Source organism: Mustela nivalis (assembly GCF_964662115.1).
Source record: "Mustela nivalis genome assembly, chromosome: 9".
NCBI lineage: Eukaryota > Metazoa > Chordata > Mammalia > Carnivora > Mustelidae > Mustela > Mustela nivalis.
The window spans coordinates 44,908,734-44,925,532 of NC_139028.1; the positions used below are offsets into that span (position 1 = coordinate 44,908,734).

At 42.0% G+C, this 16,799-nt stretch overlaps 1 protein-coding gene across 1 annotated transcript in view; it reads left to right on the plus strand.

Moving 5' to 3' along the window:
* Window positions 1-86: 86 nt before the first annotated feature.
* Window positions 87-16,799, plus strand: part of LOC309841200 (uncharacterized protein) — a 61,362-nt gene continuing 44,649 nt past the window's right edge. The window contains exons 1-2 of the mRNA XM_082684131.1: window positions 87-397; window positions 3,888-3,994. Coding sequence (XP_082540257.1) covers window positions 346-397; window positions 3,888-3,994 — 159 coding nt within the window. The 5' untranslated portion in view covers window positions 87-345. The remainder of the gene's footprint in view (window positions 398-3,887; window positions 3,995-16,799) is intronic.

Sequence of the window (16,799 nt, forward strand, 5' to 3'; positions counted from 1 at the left end):
TTCTTGGACTTCTTATTAAACCACAGTCGGTAACCTTTAAAATGGAGGTTCATTGGATCACAAAGAGAGCATGAAGACCATCTGCCCACACCCCTGCGTGCTATAACTGAGGAAGCACAGACATGTGTTGGCTAGGGTCAATAGCCAGCTGGAAACCTCTAATCTCAGTCTAGTGCTTCTTCTATTGAACTGGCTGCCAAATCCCCTCTTCTGTGATTATGAAACTGTGCTGAGTACCCAGGACTCCACCCATGAGTCCTTAGTGGTTCAGGAAGAAGTAGAGCTGCCGCTGAAGCCTTGGGATTGGTTCTCCAACTCAGAGTGTGCAGTGGATGCCACACTCCCATGTTGACCAGGATTTCTGCCCCACTGGGCCCAGGGTCCCTTGTCCTACCAGGTAAGCTGGGGAGGGGTCTTTGTAGTAGCTGTAGTTACTCTGATGCCACCCAGAGCCCAGGAAATCAGTGTCACATAATTTCATGGAAGGTTGCCTATAGGGATAATTTACGGAGCCAAGGGGAATACTTGAAAGAAAAATGAAAAGCATAGGAAAAGGAGAAGGGAAGTAAGATTTGCTGACACCAAATATGAAGATACCATGGTAATGCTTCTCAGCTCATGATCTCATTCGCCCTCACAGCAGTCCTCCGGGTTGGGTGTTCTCATTTCTACATTGTGGTTGAGACTGAGGCTCAGCTATAGACCACAGAGCAAAATTGAGTAAATGCTACCTTCTTGGAAATTAGGTTTTGAGAAGGCAGGTAGAAAAAGAATCTTGATTTGTTTTTAATCAACATTTGACAAATTTCTTCAATTGTGAGACACTTTTAGGGTAAAACTTGTTAACTATCCTAAAAGGAAGTGCTTGAGTTACTTGCTCGGGAAATGCTTGATTAAGTGGACCCCAGAGCCCTCACAGCTCCATGGCCAATGAGTCCATTGCTCTAGTACAGTAGAACTCAATTCTGGTTAGAAACATCTTCCAAATAGACCATAAGTGACTTTCAGATTGCTGGTGCCCTGCTTAACTGACCATGGTGGGTTGCCAAGGCAAACAGTTGTCTTTTAGGCAGCCTGGGCGTTGGGGTCCTCAGAGGGCACAGGCAGAGCTCAACTCAACCTCACTGCTCCAGACTGGTGTGACATGCATGCCTCCAGGGCCCTCTGTGCTGCTGTCCAAGGTACAGGGTCTAGGATAATAGGAGGCAACACGAGAGTGTCTGGGGCCAGGGGCAAATCTGGTAGACGGCGGGGACACATCAACTGGGGAAGCAAGCCTGTCTTGGAGTGTTGCCTGCAGGTGGTAGAAGATGCTCGCAGTGCTGAGATCAGCCCATTAGCATCTTGCTTTGGCATCTCTGTGTACCGCCCCCTCCATTCTCTTTCATTTAAAGGAGTAGCTAAAGAGGGAACAAATAAGGTACGTGCAATGCTAGATGGCACTTAAATAATATTCTAATAGTATCTAGTGTGAGAAAGCCCTGCAGTTCACTCTCCTTTCTGAGATTTTGTAGTCTCTCTTGCTGAGAATAAATATTTGCTGCTTTATGGGTACAGAGTGGTTGATGTTAATAGTTCCTTCTATCCTCCTGTTTCTAGCCTAGGAGGAACTTTATCCTCAGAGTGGTCATGAATTTAAAGTGCCCAGATTAAATGTGAGGAAAGCAAAGGAATCATGAACACAACATTTAGGATATTGGTTACTTGAGATGGAGGAGAAGGTATATGGATTCGCACGTAGGGTGATGGGGTTATAAATAGTTGTCAAGGTTCTAGCTTTTCTTTGGGGCAACGTTAAGAGTGAGCCATAAACCAAGGATTATGATTAATTCAATTCTGTGCCTCTGTAGTCTATAAACAAACAGTAAACCAATAAAAATGGAGATCTAGAGGTCCAAGCCTTTATTTTTCTTCCCTGTATCTTTCTAATCAAGTTACGTCTATGTCTGTGTTATTAAAACCCGCAAATAGAGTTCACTTCCAAGACAAATAGGGTATGACAATTATATTTCCTTTTTACAAACAACCTTGCTCTTCTGGAGTTAAAACTCCCTCTTTGTTTAGTTTTTTATGTCACGATCACTAATTCCTTCTCAGTTTTTCAGAAGAGTTAAAACCCCTTTGTGACCTGACCACACACATGGAGTGTCTGCCATCGCTTCTCCCCCACACCTCCTAGGCTGTCAGCTGCTTCTTCCTGGGCTCACGGAGTTTTCTGCTTCCAGAGCACCTGCTTTCCCAGGATCCCCCTTCTCCTCTACCCAGTTGCTAGGTCTGTGAGTTTCCTAGATCCCTGTCTTCCTCTTTTTTAAAAAAATTTACTCTTTTATTTTGGAAGTCCACATTCTCTAGCAGTTGCTCAAGAAAAGGTACATGTAAACAAACTGAATTTTGAAGACATTTCTATTAATTTTCTATGGCTGCCATAACAAATTACCACAGTCTTAGTGGCTTAAGCAACACAAATTTATTATCTTACACTTCTGTAGATGGGTCAGAATCTGACACATTTCTCCTGGGGCTAAAGTTAAGGTGTCTTCAGGGTTGCATTCCTTTCTGTAGGCTCTGGGTTGGCTCTATTCCCATGTCTTTTCCAGCTTATAGAGACCACCCACATTCTTTAGATCATGGACTGCTTTGTCCATGTTAAAAGCCAGCAACATGGGTGACATCACTCTGAACTTCTGAAGTCACATATCCTTCTCTGTTCTTCTGCCCACCCCCCCCCCTTTTTAAAAGATTTTATTTATTTATTTATTTATGAGAGAGAGAGAGACCCTGAGAGGGGAGAAGTCAGAGAGAGAGAGACAGACTCCCCGCTGAGCAGGGAGCCTGATGTGGGACTCAATCCTGGGACTCCAGGATCACGACCTGAGTAGAAGGCAGCTGCCCAACCAACTGAATGACCCAGGAACCCCAATCCCCTCCACTTTTCAAAGGTGATTACAAGGATGTAATTTGTAAACCTTTGTGATTACATTGTATCCACCTGAATAATCCAGGATAATCTTCCTATTTTAAAAATGGTGACTAGCAACCATAATTCCATCTGCAACCTTAATTCTCCTTTGCCTGAGTGTGTTCATAGGTTCTGGGGGTCAGGACGTGGGAGGCCATTATTCTGCCTACAAGCACTGCGCATCTATTTTCTAGCACTTCTTCTGAGAAATTGAATGCTTTTCTGATTGCTAGTCCAGTGTATGTGACCTGATGATCTATTTTAGGTAGAGGTTAAGCAGGTGAGTTGAATGGCTAGAATAAAAATCATTACCTCTGCACCTATGAATTATGTAATATTGGCACCTACCTCAGTGATTCCTTCAGGGAGATGATGTTGCTTTTGGCTTGTATTTTCACTGGGAGGAAGTGCTTCCAGGGGCTTCCATTAATACCACCATAACGGAGCTCCTGTGTATATTCTGTCGGTTGCTAAGTATTCCAACTCTATATTTAGGAACTCAGGAATTAGCCACAGAATAGACCCATGGACCCCAGATGAGTAAGACACAAGTCAAAATTCCGTTTATCACTTGACTTCTAAAAGTTCTCGCTGTCACCTATGGGCCACAGTGACTATTTCCATCTCTAAGAACTGGTGTGAACTAAAAGCCAGTCCAGTCATTCCCAAATTGGTCATTCCATAAGCCCCTTTGGAGAAGCTGATTGGGAGAACCATAGCACTTACAGTGATATTGTTACAGTCTTTTCTTTTTTCAAGAGATTCATGATCTGTACAGTAACTCAGGTATGGAAATTAAATGAGGGGCTCTGGATTTCAGATGTGGTGGCTAAAGTTAGGTCTCCATTTGCCAGACCTACAGCTGTTTTTTTGTTTTGTTATACAAATCGAGTAGTACCTTAGTAGAGTGGCCTTCTACTTATTCCAGGTCCCTGTGATAATTTAGTTGCTGTGAAGTTCCTGTGGGCCACATCACTGACGAATGAGCTGACCCTGCTGGTTGCCATAGTAACCCTACCCTCTGTGCCATTAGAGGTGAGTACTACTACTTGGCTTCTGCCCCCCTCAGAATCCAGGCCCATCAACCTTACTCACACTAGGAAGTCCATTTCAAAGACAGTATCCTCACATTCATTTTTGATGCATGGAAAAGATCCACTCAAACACTTTCCCATATGTCTGCATTTCTCTCACTAGTGTGTGTCTTTATGCCCTGGAAAGGTCTGGGCTTTCTGAGAGGATATATTTAAGGGTGAATGCATGGGTCATACCTAATAAATCCACTGCACTATTCCTATTTCTTTTTATTTACATTGCTTATTATATTTTATTTTATAATATTTTATATTTCATATATAATAGCATAGACCAGTACTGAGCCCAGAAGCAATAGAAACCTAGCAGATCATTAAATTATAAAATTATTATTCCTTATTAAACTAGTTAAAACCATTCTTAAGACCCCAAATAGCTAAAATAATCTTGAAAAAAAGAAGAACAAAGTTGGAGGTTTTACATTTCCTGATTTCAAAACTTATTATAAACCTATGGTGATCAAAACAGCGTGATACTGGCAAAAAGACAACCATAAAGACCAATGGAATAGAAGAGAAAGCCCAGAAATAAACCCTCCCATATATGGCCAGATGATTTACAACCAGGGTGTAGAGACCAATGGGGAAAAGGAGACTTTTTAATAAATGATGGTAGGTAAATTGGATATCCATATGCAAAGAATGAAGTTGGACCCTTACCTCACACTGCATATAAAAATGAATGCAAAATGAATAAAAAACCTAAATATAAGAGCAAAACCCATAAAACTCTTAGAAAAAATGCTGCGGCCACTGAAGCTTTGCTTTCAATATGCTTTTTATTCCTAGTGACCTTGGTGGATCATTTAAGAGACTGCTCAACCAAAACAGGCCATAGAACATCTGTGCCTCCTCCTGTAATGCTAACCCAATCCCCACTGCCTTCAAACCCTATGAAAAAAGATAACTTATTCCAGATCCCCATTTCTTTGAAAGTCTATAGCCTGCCACCAGTTCTGGAGCAAAGTCTTTACTAATCAATGTCCTTTATAGAGAAAACAGAACCCACTCTAGCTAGCTTAAGTGCAATTTTCATAGCATATCACAGAGATAAGATCTTCAGGAACATGAGGGAACCTGGTTGGGATGTTTTAAAAGTGGAAGCGCAGCAGCCAAGAGACATGCTCAATTACTCCATGGGGCAATGCTAGAAGAAACCCACTGATGCAACTGACCATAATTCACCACCCAGCATTGTAGAATCTCTGCTACAGCTGCCACAAATCAACGAAATGCCTCAAGCTCAGTGTTCCTGAGAGGAACCCTTTGACATTCACCCAGCTTACTGGTCTACCCAAGTCTACTGACGTCGACTTCACACAGCTCACTTCTGTGACAGTGTCTGCCAGAATCTTGGCCACATAAAGATTGCTAGTTGCAAGTCACGGAACATGCAAAATTCTAAAGCATTCCAGGCATGGAATTTAAGGCATGACAGGGCCTTGGGAAGTCACTGCAGAGCCGTTGAAAGAGTACAGGTAGTCAACCCAGACATAGTCACTTCAAAGGAAGGGTTACCTAGCTCTGTGCCTCAGAAATGCTGTTTACATTTTTAGACCTTATCCACTCAAAGCAATTTTACAGCAAGAGGCCTGATTTTCCTTCTGGGGGAAGCTGGAACCTCTTCTTTCTCTTGTTATACAAAGTTTTGCTGAAGTGCTTTTCCCACCTAATTTTATGTTTTATTAAATGTCCCTACCTCTGCTGGGTCCTAAGGCATTTGTTAGACCATCACTTCTGGAACTCTCATTCCTTTCTGTTGATCCAAGATGTAGAAAATGTTTCTTTTTATATCAAACTCTTACCCTGCAGCCATACTAAATCAGTAATTCGTTCTAGTAGACTTTTTTCATAGATTTTTTAGGATCGTCTATGTATATGATCATGACATTGACAAATAAAGACATTATTTACATGACTCATCATTTTCTCATCTTCTTATACTAACTAGATTTTCTTCCATCATAGTGAATAGATGTGTTGGGCATGGACTGTAGATATTATATTTTTCAGTTTAAAATTTTTTTTTTAAGATTTTATTTATTTATTTTTTTTTTACAGACAGAGATCACAAGTAAGCAGAGAGGCAGGCAGAGAGAGAGAGAGAGAGAGAGGAGGAAGCAGGCTCTCTGCTCCGCAGGGCTCAATCCCAGGTCCCAGGACCCTGAGACCATGACCTAAGCCGAAAGCAGAGGCTTTAACCCACTGAGCCACCCACGTGTCCCCAGTTTTAAAATTTTTAATTGGTTCCAGATTAGGCCCTTCTAGTAAGTGTGTAGTGGTAATGCATTTTTGTTTGACCTTGTAGTCCCCTGTTGACAAATGAGGAGAAGCATCTTTTCATATGCTTATTTGCTACCTGTATATCTTCTTTGAGGAGGTATCTGTTGAGGTATTTGTCCCATTTTTCCATTGGGTTGTTTCTTTTCTTAGCATTACATTTTCAGAGTCTTTTTGTAACCAGATGTGTCTTTTTCAAATATTTTCTCCCAGTTTGTGGCTTGTCTTCTCATTCTCCTAACATTATCTTTCACAGAACAGAAATTGTTTTAAATAATTTTGTCCCATTTTATAACTTTTATCTTCAAAAGCAATTGCCTAAACTTTTTATGCCACCATTACAGAAGACTTATCCTTCCCCTATTTATTTTTTATAATTTTCATTTCTTTGCTGAGATTATCACTCTGTTCATTCATAATGAGTGTATTTTCCTGTAAAATATTTGAGTAGTTCCAACAGTGGCTGATTTAAATACGTTTCTTGTCTGTTGAGTGCAACTTCTAGGTCATCTCAGAATTGGTTTCTATTGCCTGATTTTTCTTTAGAGAATGGGTCACATATTTCTGTTTGTTTGCATGTTTAGTGATTTTTTTGATTGATTAATTGATGATTGATTGATGATTTGATTGATTGATGATGATTTTGATTGAATGATTGATGATGATTATTATGGTGTGTTGAACAGAGTCTGGATCTTATGTTTCCCTGAAGGGTTTTGTTTCTCTTATTTTGGTCTAGCAGGCAGTAGCCTTGATATCCCCTGTGGTGACCTGCAGAAAAAATCTCTTCTCAACCCTCTCAGTGTCCACCTGCTGCTTATCAGCTGGGCTTTGCTGGCCTTCCCCACCACATGCATAGTTTAGTGATCTACAAGGATTTTGGCTCAGTTTACATTAAGGTTTTGTTTTGTTTTGTTTTAAATGCAATGCATTTTCTTTTTTCTTTTCTTTTTTTTTTTAAGATTTTATTTATTTATTTGACAGAGAGAGATCATAAGTAGGCAGAGAGGCAGGCAGAGAGAGAGAGGAGGGAGCAGGCTCCCTGCTGAGCAGAGAGCCCGATACAGGACTCGATCCCAGGACCCTGAGATCATGACCTGAGCCGAAGGCAGCAGCTTAACCCACTGAGCCACCCAGGCGCCCTACATTAAGGTTTTATGTTTCACTCCTTCTGTAGCTCCTTCTCCTCTTCAATTTCTACCCAAAACCTTCCAGTCATTCTGCAAGTTCTGAACTTTGTCTTATGCTATCTCAAGGAGGAAGGTTCTGGCTTTCTGCTACCCTGAGCTTCATGCTTATTGAGGAATTTCTACAGACAAAAAGCCTCTGACTCCCAAATCACACCAGTTGTCATTGTATTTCAAGGGTAGGCCCTTCCCCATTTCTACTTGCTTTTTATCCCTCTCTGATGCCTTTGTACAATTGCTTTAGAAATATTTTTCCAGATTTTTAGCTATTAATACAAAAAGATTAATCTGGCTTAGATTTTTTGTTATTCCCACTCTGCATGGGTTTGTAAGGTTGTTTTCAGCTTAGGCTTTCCAAACTCCATGTGTGGTGTGAATTTGGCCCCACATCCAAGCATAGAGCTGGCTTAGATTTCCAATTTCTTCTGAGTAACTTTATTTTCCACCCTTAGCCCAGAATGAGTGGGAAGTTGCCTTTTCACTTCCCCTGGCCTCTCCATATCCTAGTTCTGTTTCCACTGTTTAGTCTGAGAGCACAGCACTCACAGGCTGCCAGCTTCAGGCAGGCAATTCTGGCCCCGACCCTAGTATAACCTCAGCATCTAAGATGTGTAGTTAATCTTGATATTCTCACGGGCAGTTCTGATACCAACTCCTACTCACCAGTTTAGCTTTCAGTTTAGTCCTCATTTATGGAATTTGGATTTTTCCATTTCTTCGTTTTGAACAATACTGCTAGGTGTTTGTAGTGGGTAGAGAGCACCCTACAGCTAGCAACCCAGGTGCACATTTTGAACAAAGAGTTCAATAATTCACTTTGCACGAGAATTTCTTAAAGTATGTTTTAAGTCCAGCTTCTAGTTATTATGCATTAGCTACCTAAGAGACGCAATTTAGTGTATGCAGTTTAGTCCACTGAAGGTTAAAAGCTTACATAAGAGTCACCATAAACGGAACATGATGTGCCCATTTCAGACATTATGGTAATTCTTAGGGAAATTGTAAATGCAAAGGTTCAGGGGGTATTCAACAAATATTTTTTGATTCAGGCATTCTAAGTGCTAGCAAACCAGTGATGAATACTCACTGCCAACAGTGCTAAGAAGTGTTACTATCTCTATTTTATAAGCAAGGAAACAGAAAAGTGAGACTGAAGTGATTTGTCCAATTTCACAGCTGGTAGAAAGTGTGTAGTGGGTGTCAGACCCAAGTCTTTCTAATGCCACTGGTCATGCTTTGACCACTATTCTATGCGGTTGTGGGTCTTGCCAAGAATTATCTAGTGACCATGACGAAGGCCTGGAGTAGATAGCTCAAGGAAGCTGGCTTCAGTATGTAGCTATGAGACTCTCAGAGGTGCTAAATGAATTTGGAACCTTCCTGGGCTACCCCAAGAAACATCACACCAAGTAGATTCTTGGCAGTCCCTGTTTTAAATTTGTGGCTTCAACGATCACCCCCCATTTGACATGTAGTAATTTAGAAACCCGAGGCATGATTTCTTTTCATCCTTCAAAGCTTTCAAAATTTTAAAGTTTCCCAAATTTTTGAACATGAAAAAGATCAAAATAGAAACAAAACTCTCTGACCACCTGCCCATGGTCTCACACTTTAGAAGACTTTTAACTATTCCGGTAACATAAGTAGGCAAGACCCATTCCTAAGCCCCTTCTTTCTTTTCACTAATGGTGACGATGTTACAGTTCTGGGCAAAAATATAAGCCAGTCTGCTGGTGCTATCCCTTCTCCCTCACTTCCTAATCCTGTCTGGAATGAGGTCTTAATGGCTGGAGCTGCAACATCCAGCTTGTGATCATGAAGAGAAGGCCAGGAGAATTGCAGTGATACTGGCCCTGACATTGGGCATTGGGAATATCTTTTTTTTTTTTTTAATATTTTATTTATTTATTTGACAGAGAGACATCACAAGTAGGCAGAGAGGCAGGCAGAGAGAGAAAGGGGAGAAGTAGGCTTCCTGCTGAGCAGACAGCCCAATGCGGGGCTTGATCCCAGGACCCTAGGATCATGACCTGAACCGAAGGCAGAGGCTTTAACCCACTGAGCCACCCAGGCGCCCCTACTGGGGATTTTTTAACTGGGGATTTCTTAATGCCAGCAGCTACTTACCCCTGCACTGCTTGTTATGAGGTGTGGGGAGAAAAAAACCAACTATTTCTTCAATCCACAATATGCAGATTTTCTATTAACTGAAGTGGATGCATTCTTCAATGTTTCACCTCTGTCACTTTAAATAATGTATTCAGAAGTCCTCATTTTTTATTATCAATTTGCCCCAATATCTATTGATTCCCTGTCAAAAGACACAAGTAATCAGCTCACTTACAATTCCACACTTCCTCACTTCTCCTGGACTCTTTCCCTGACCCTGGCGTTTCCTCCTTATGTAGCTTAAGTAATCATTTTAATTCCATTGAGTGGCATTTTATGAGTCTGCTGGGGCTGCCAGAATAAAACACCACAGACTGGGTACCTTAAACAGCAGAAGTTTATTTTCTGACAGTTCTGGAGGCTGCAAGTCCAGGGCCAAGGTGCCACCAAGGTTCTAGTGAGGCCTCCCTACCTGCCTTTCGGGTAGCCTCCCTCCCACTGTGACTTTCCATGGCCTTTCTTTCATATGCTCAAGCTGGGGGTAAGGGGAGGAGAGCTTTCTGGTGTCTCATCATCTTATAAACATACCAGTCCTATTGGATTGGAGTCCCACCTTAATGACTCATTTAAGCTGAATTGCCTCCCCAAAGATCCTATCTCCTTCTAGTCGCAATGAAGATTAGGGCTTCAACATATGAATTTGGGAGAACACAATTCAGTCCATAATAAGTATTATTATGAATGATTTGGTCAAACATCCCTTTCTTGTTCTGTTACCATTTATTTTGATTACTTACCTGGAAAAATGACCAAACTAGCTTCTTGCACTTACTTCCAAGAGAAGTAAGTAATTGTCCAGAGCTTAAAAGTTTAGGCTACTTAAAGGAGGGATGCCTTAGGAAGGACTCAAGTGTTTAATGTGAACAGGACCTATCCAGCCAAAAAGGGTAAAGTGGGGACGCCTGGGTGGCTCAGTCGGTTAGGCATCCGACTCTTGATTTCAACTCAGGTCATGATCTCATGTTTGTGAGGTTAAGCCATGCATTGGACTCCATCCTGAGTGTGGGGTCAGCTTAGGATTATCTCTTTTGGGGTGCCTGGGTGGCTCAGTGGGTTAAGCCTCTGCTGCTGGCTCAAGTCATGATCTCAGGATCCTGGGATCAAGTCCGGCATCGGGCTCTCTGCTCAGCGGGGAGTCTCCTTCCCCCCCCCCATCTCTCTCTGCCTGCCTCTCTGCCTACTTGTGATCTCTCTCTCTGTCAAATAAATTAAAAAAAAAAAAAAGATTCTCTCTTTTCCCCCTCTCTCTCTGCTCCTCCCCTCTCCACTTGTGCACTCTCTATCTCTAAAAAAGAGGAGAGGGGCAAAGGTAAAGGAAAATCGATGACATTTTCAGTGAGTGTCCAGTCAGCCCTTATTGTTTATTAGGATGAAAATAAAACTTGAATGAAAAAAAACTTAACTTAGATTGTATAGTTGTTTGTAGGAGACATGGGACTTTTTTTTTTTTTTAAAGATTTTATTCATTTGACACAGAGAGAGAAATCACAAGTAGGCAGAGAGGCAGGAAGAGAGAGAGAGGGGAGAAAGCAGGTTCCCTGCGGAGCAGAGAGCCCGACGTGGGGCTCGATCCCAGAACCTTGGGATCATGACCCGAGCCGAAGGCAGAGGCTTTAATCCACTGAGCCACCCAGGTGCCCCAAGACATGGGACTTTTGACTAAACTTATTTATTTATTTATTTATTTTTAAAAGATTTTTTATTTTTATTTATTTGACAGAGAGAAATCACAAATAGGCAGAGAGGCAGACAGAGAGAGAGAGAGAGGAGGAAGCAGGCTCCCTGCTGAGCAGAGAGCCCGATGTGGGACTCGATCCTAGGACCCAGAGATCATGACCTGAGCTGAAGGCACAGGCTTAACCCACTGAGCCCCCAGGTGCCCTTGGCTGAACTAATTTAAAGGGCAGTTAGGTGCTAGTCTAAAGATTCTCACAAAAGTCATTCCTAGGAGTTTGCCAAAGACTTGGGAACACTCCTTTGAAGATGTGAAGAATCTGCTGTCCTGTGAGAGGGAGACCTGAGCTGTTTGTTTTTCTCTTCATTTCAAAGTAAGATAATGAAAGCTCAGTATATGTCGTTTGGTGAATATGTGTCATTGGCACTGTATGGGGCTAGAAATAGACTAATCTGAGAGTATGTAGGATGTGAGGTTGTCCTCAAAACTCAGCGTGAGAAAAAAAAGCATAGCACTTATTAAAAAAAAAAAAGTACAAAGAAAAAGAAACGAATAGGTTGGGCAGCATTCTAGATCTTTTTTCTTTTCTTTTCTTTTCTCCCCCAAATTCTCTTCAAAGAAAAATGACTTTCGAGCCTCATTCCTTTGGCAATGAATAGTTTTTATTTTTGCTACCCCCATCTTCTACCAGTCTTCACCCCCCCAAAAAACATTTTATTTTTACTAGCTAGAGCATGATCTTGAAAGTAAGAAGTAAATCACTGTTGCCAAGAAGTCCAAAAAAAGATGGAACTGTTTTTTTGTTTGTTTGTTTTGTTTGTTTTTTTATGAAGGATGGAAACACAAGTATTTTGAAATAACACTTCAATTTCATTTTATCCTAAGCCTGACCAACTAAACTAAAGAAGCAATGAGTTGAAATTACAGCAAGAAGCCATTAGGTTCTGACAGAGGAGAGTTCTCTGCGCAGTGAATGTCAGGCTTTAGGACATGGGATCATTTTCTCAGCAAGGCTGAGAATTCTCTTTCTGCAGAGGTGCTTGTTTGGGAAGTAGGGGTCAGTGAAGAGTCTTCTGCTGGGGATTTGTCTTGTCCTGTGACTCTGAAGCCAGGAGGGACGGGAGGCTGTAGTGGTTAATGTTAGGCTCTGCTAGAATTAGACAAATGGGCTTAAATCCATCTCACCCCTGCTTTGGGGCAACTCAATTAACTTCTCTGAGCCTTGATGTCATTATCTGTAAAATGGGTTGTGAGGATGAAATAAAGCATGTAAAATGTTTATTCTTTTGTAAATTCGATAAATGTTCGATCAATGTTCCATAAATGGCAATTCTTGGTATCATCTTTTTTTTCTTTTTAATGATTTTATTTATTTATTTGACAGGCAGAGATCATAAGTAGGCAGAGAGGCAGGCAGAGAGAGAGGAAGGGAAGCAGGCTCCCTGCCGAACAGAGAGCCCGATGCAGGTCTCGATCCCAGGACCCCAGGACCATGACCTGATCTGAAGGCAGAAGTTTTAACCCACTAAGCCACCCAGGTGCCCCTACTCTAAGTATCATCTGTAAGATTCCCTACATCCCTCAGAAAGGAAGGCGGATGCTGTGCCTCCAGGACTTTCTATTCACTTACTTAATCTGAACAATGACTTGTGAGGCTTTATTCTTCCCGTTCTGCATCCCTATTAGTTTCCCACTCTTGAGGCTTTTGTTTTGATTTCTGATTGATTTGTTTAGGGGACTTGTTCCCTGAATGTGTTTGAAGGTCATTCCTTGGAACACACTGGGGATACCAAGGGATTTAGATTCTGGTGTGAGGCTGCCTTGGGTATGGATGGACGCTGCCTGCCGCAACATGACCTTGGCTCTTCAAACCATACTGAAGAGCCCTCATTGCTTTTTTGAGAAAGTTGCTCCCCCGTGAAAGGAAAAACATCTTTCTCTCCCTGTCTCAAGAGCCTCTCCTGATTCTTAGAAGCAGAGAGGCCATGGTTTAGGGAGTCTGGGTTTAAACCTGAACTTGGCTACTTTGCTGTGAGTTCTCGGGCAAGTCAGTTAGCTTCTGTGTGCTGCAGTCCCTCACTGGTAACATGAAGGTCTGGGACCAGATGCCCTCTGAAGACCTGTGTCCAGTACTGCCTGTGGGCTAACCCAACACCCATTCTGAAAGTTCAAGAGAGTTCCAGAGATGTTTGTCCTAAACTGTGGAACCTAAGCCAGCTATTTACCGTCGGGTGAGCAAAATATTGTTATGTGACCCAAAAAAGCCCTGTGTAACTGAGTTCCCATCACTTGGATATTCTGTTAAATGCACTTGAAACCACTTCCAACTGATAGGTTTCCATAGGTCTAGAATTCTAAATACTTATGGAAGACTGATAATGTGCAAAGGACTGTATAAGTCACATGGCTAATTGTTAGATATCCTCATGCCTCCCAGGAATACACAGCCCTGGGTGGATGGGACGTGGGGTGGGTTGCACGGGCTCATTGCCTGATTTTTGGAGTCAGGCTGGTCTGTAAAGCACTCTGCCACTTACAGGCTTTGTGACCTTGAGTGTGCTCCAACACTTGGTAATCTCACTTACACAATGGAGACAATAATGCATTTGTTACTGTGTACAGGCATCCCTTGGAGACCGTGCAGGTTTGGTTCCAGAACACCACATAAAATTGAAAATGACAATAAGGTCAGTTGAATACATTTTTTGGGTTTCCTGGTGCACGGAAACATTATGTTGACACCATACTTTAGTTAGTGTGCAGTAGCATTATGTCTAAAAAAAAAAGTATATTCCTTCATTTAAAAATATCTTTGTTACTGTAAAACGCTAACCATCATCTGAGCTTTCAGTGAATTGTAATCTTTTGGCTGGGAGAGAATCTTGCCTTGATGCTGATGGCTGTTGAATGATCGGGTGGTGGTTGCTGAAGGCTGGGGTGGCTGCGGCAATTTCTTAAAGTAAGACAACAGTGAAATGTGCCATATCGATCAATTGACTCTTCTTTTCACTCAGACAGTTAGAGACCACTGTAGGGTTATTAACTGGTCTAAATCAATACTGTTGTTTTTAAGGGAGTAGGGAAGCCATAGGAGAGTCAAAAGAGATGGGGTGTAAGTGGGGAACAACTGGTGAGTGGAGCAGTCAAAACACACACATTTATCAATTAAATTCACTGTCTTAGGTGGGCAGAGTTTGTGGTGCCCCCCAAATAATGACAATACTGTATAATTCACACAGATAATTGTTAGATAGCCTCATGCTAGATTAGATCACTCATCAGATCACCGTACCAAATATAATAATGAAAAAGTTTGGAATATTCATGAGAGTCCCCGAAATGTGACCCAGAGACACAGAAGAAGAAAATGCAGTTGGAAAAAAATGGTCCCAACAGACTTGCTTGATGCAGGGTCACCGCACACCTTCAATCTGGAAAAAAAAAGGCAATTTTTCTGCAAAGCACAATGAAACAAGGTTTGCCTGCACTGATGTTATAGAAGCTGAGGGTTAATCTTTATAGAAGCCTGTTTCCCAATACAGCAGATTTGCAAGCTCTCAAAAACGAAAGGGGCTGGTATATGCTTACTTTCCACTTCTCGCAGATTGTGGAGTCATTCTCCCCCCAAGGCCAGGTAGCTCTTGGCCTTGTTATGTGATTACCTTCCTTTGTTACGGTCTGCATTTCCTCTAATCTGTAGTGTTTTCCACAGCCTTCTTTATAGAAAATGGCTTCCTTGTCAGATAGGTTGAATTCATTTAAAACACTATGGTAGGTGCCTGGTAGTTGGGAATGGTTGGAGAAGCAAAGAAGTTATTTGAACGTCAAGGAGTTCTCTGTGGAATGGAAATAAGAAACTCCTCAGGCCGCCAAGCATCAGAAGGGTTTGGTGTAGGGCGGGAGGGAGCTCTATTTGTGGTGGGATCAGAGGAGGGGTGGCCTTGGTAGAATGCTGAAGAGGGTTCTGTTACAGTGAGAAGGGCCTCAGAAGTACCGTTATGGAGAAAATTCCCTTCCCTGAGATAGATTTCAGACTTTGTTTGGTCATTTTCCAGCAGTTTGTGGTCACCTGAAAATCAGAAAATCTAAGCTTCTGTAAGCCCAACACAGTGTTCACTTCTCCAATCTCAGTTTCTACAGATAAAAAAATGGAAGGTCGAGGAACTGGCAAAAATGAGTGGGTCACTCAGCCTGCAGTCTAGGAATTATTTGTAAATAATATTAATGCAGAGAAGTACTAAGGGACAGTTGAGTTCATGACTGGCAAGTGGGGCGTGTCGAGGGTGGGGCCTGCAGGATGGAGTGAGATAGAACCGGAAGTGGCGGAAGAGGAACTTTATGAAATAATGTGGGAAAACCATTTAAGACTCTCCTGATATCTGCAACTGCTCAGGAAATGCTTTCTATTCTTATCTTTCCTCTTCTTGCCCTTCTTCCTCCCCATCCTGCTTGAGGCAACCCACTGAGCAAAGACCTGGGGTGCAGAGCCCAGCCAATGTTGGCCGGCCCCTGTGGAAGCACCCCCATGCTGGGAGCAGGAAGGATGGGAAGGAAAATGATGATACTGAGCTTGACCTGAGCAGGGAAAACAAGGAAGTTAAAGAAATCTCCTCACCCTTTGTGTTCCAGGAAATGGCTTATTGCAAAGAACCACCCTTCCCATGTGAGTTGGATAAGGCTCCTGGGTACCCTCTTTATTATCCAAATTCCCATTCTTGGGCTCACAAATGATTAGATGAGCTGTTTTTGTCCCCACTGATCAACAGGAACAAAGTGCTGATTTTTCGGTCAGTGTTCTCCTTTTTGCAATAATCTTTCTTCCCTCCTTGCAATAATCCCTGCTAATGGAGACTCTTACTCATCTGAATCTGATTTTTATTTGACAGAGATTTATGATAGCTCCCAAGATGGCCCCCAATGAGTCCTACTGTCTTGTATCATCCCTACCCTTGAGTGTGAGCTGGGCATGGTACTTTGCTTCTGAGAAAGGTAAAATAAAATGGAGTCATTTATGTTAAGGGATTTTAAAATGGAGGTGGGAGGCCATTAAAGAGGTGGATCTTATGCCTGTCTTCACCAGAGGAAACATGAACTTTTGAACAGGGCCAAACTGCAAATGCTTTAAGAACTCTGGAAGCAAGAAGGCTTGCCACTTGCTACAGTAACAGACATTTGCTTAGCGACAGCCTTAGCAACCAATTATGTTTAGCCAAGATTAATTTTCTGCTGCCAACACCAATCAAAATTCTTTGTAAACAACTTATACACATATTCCTTTCTGTTTGGATTCCTGCCCAAATCTGTGTACCCTGAATTACAATTCTTAGATCCTCAGTAAATGCTTCTCCTTAATTCTGCCTCCTGACAATTTAAAGTTGACACTTCCAATGAATAGAAAACATGGCAGAAGCAATTGGATGTCACTTCTAAGATTA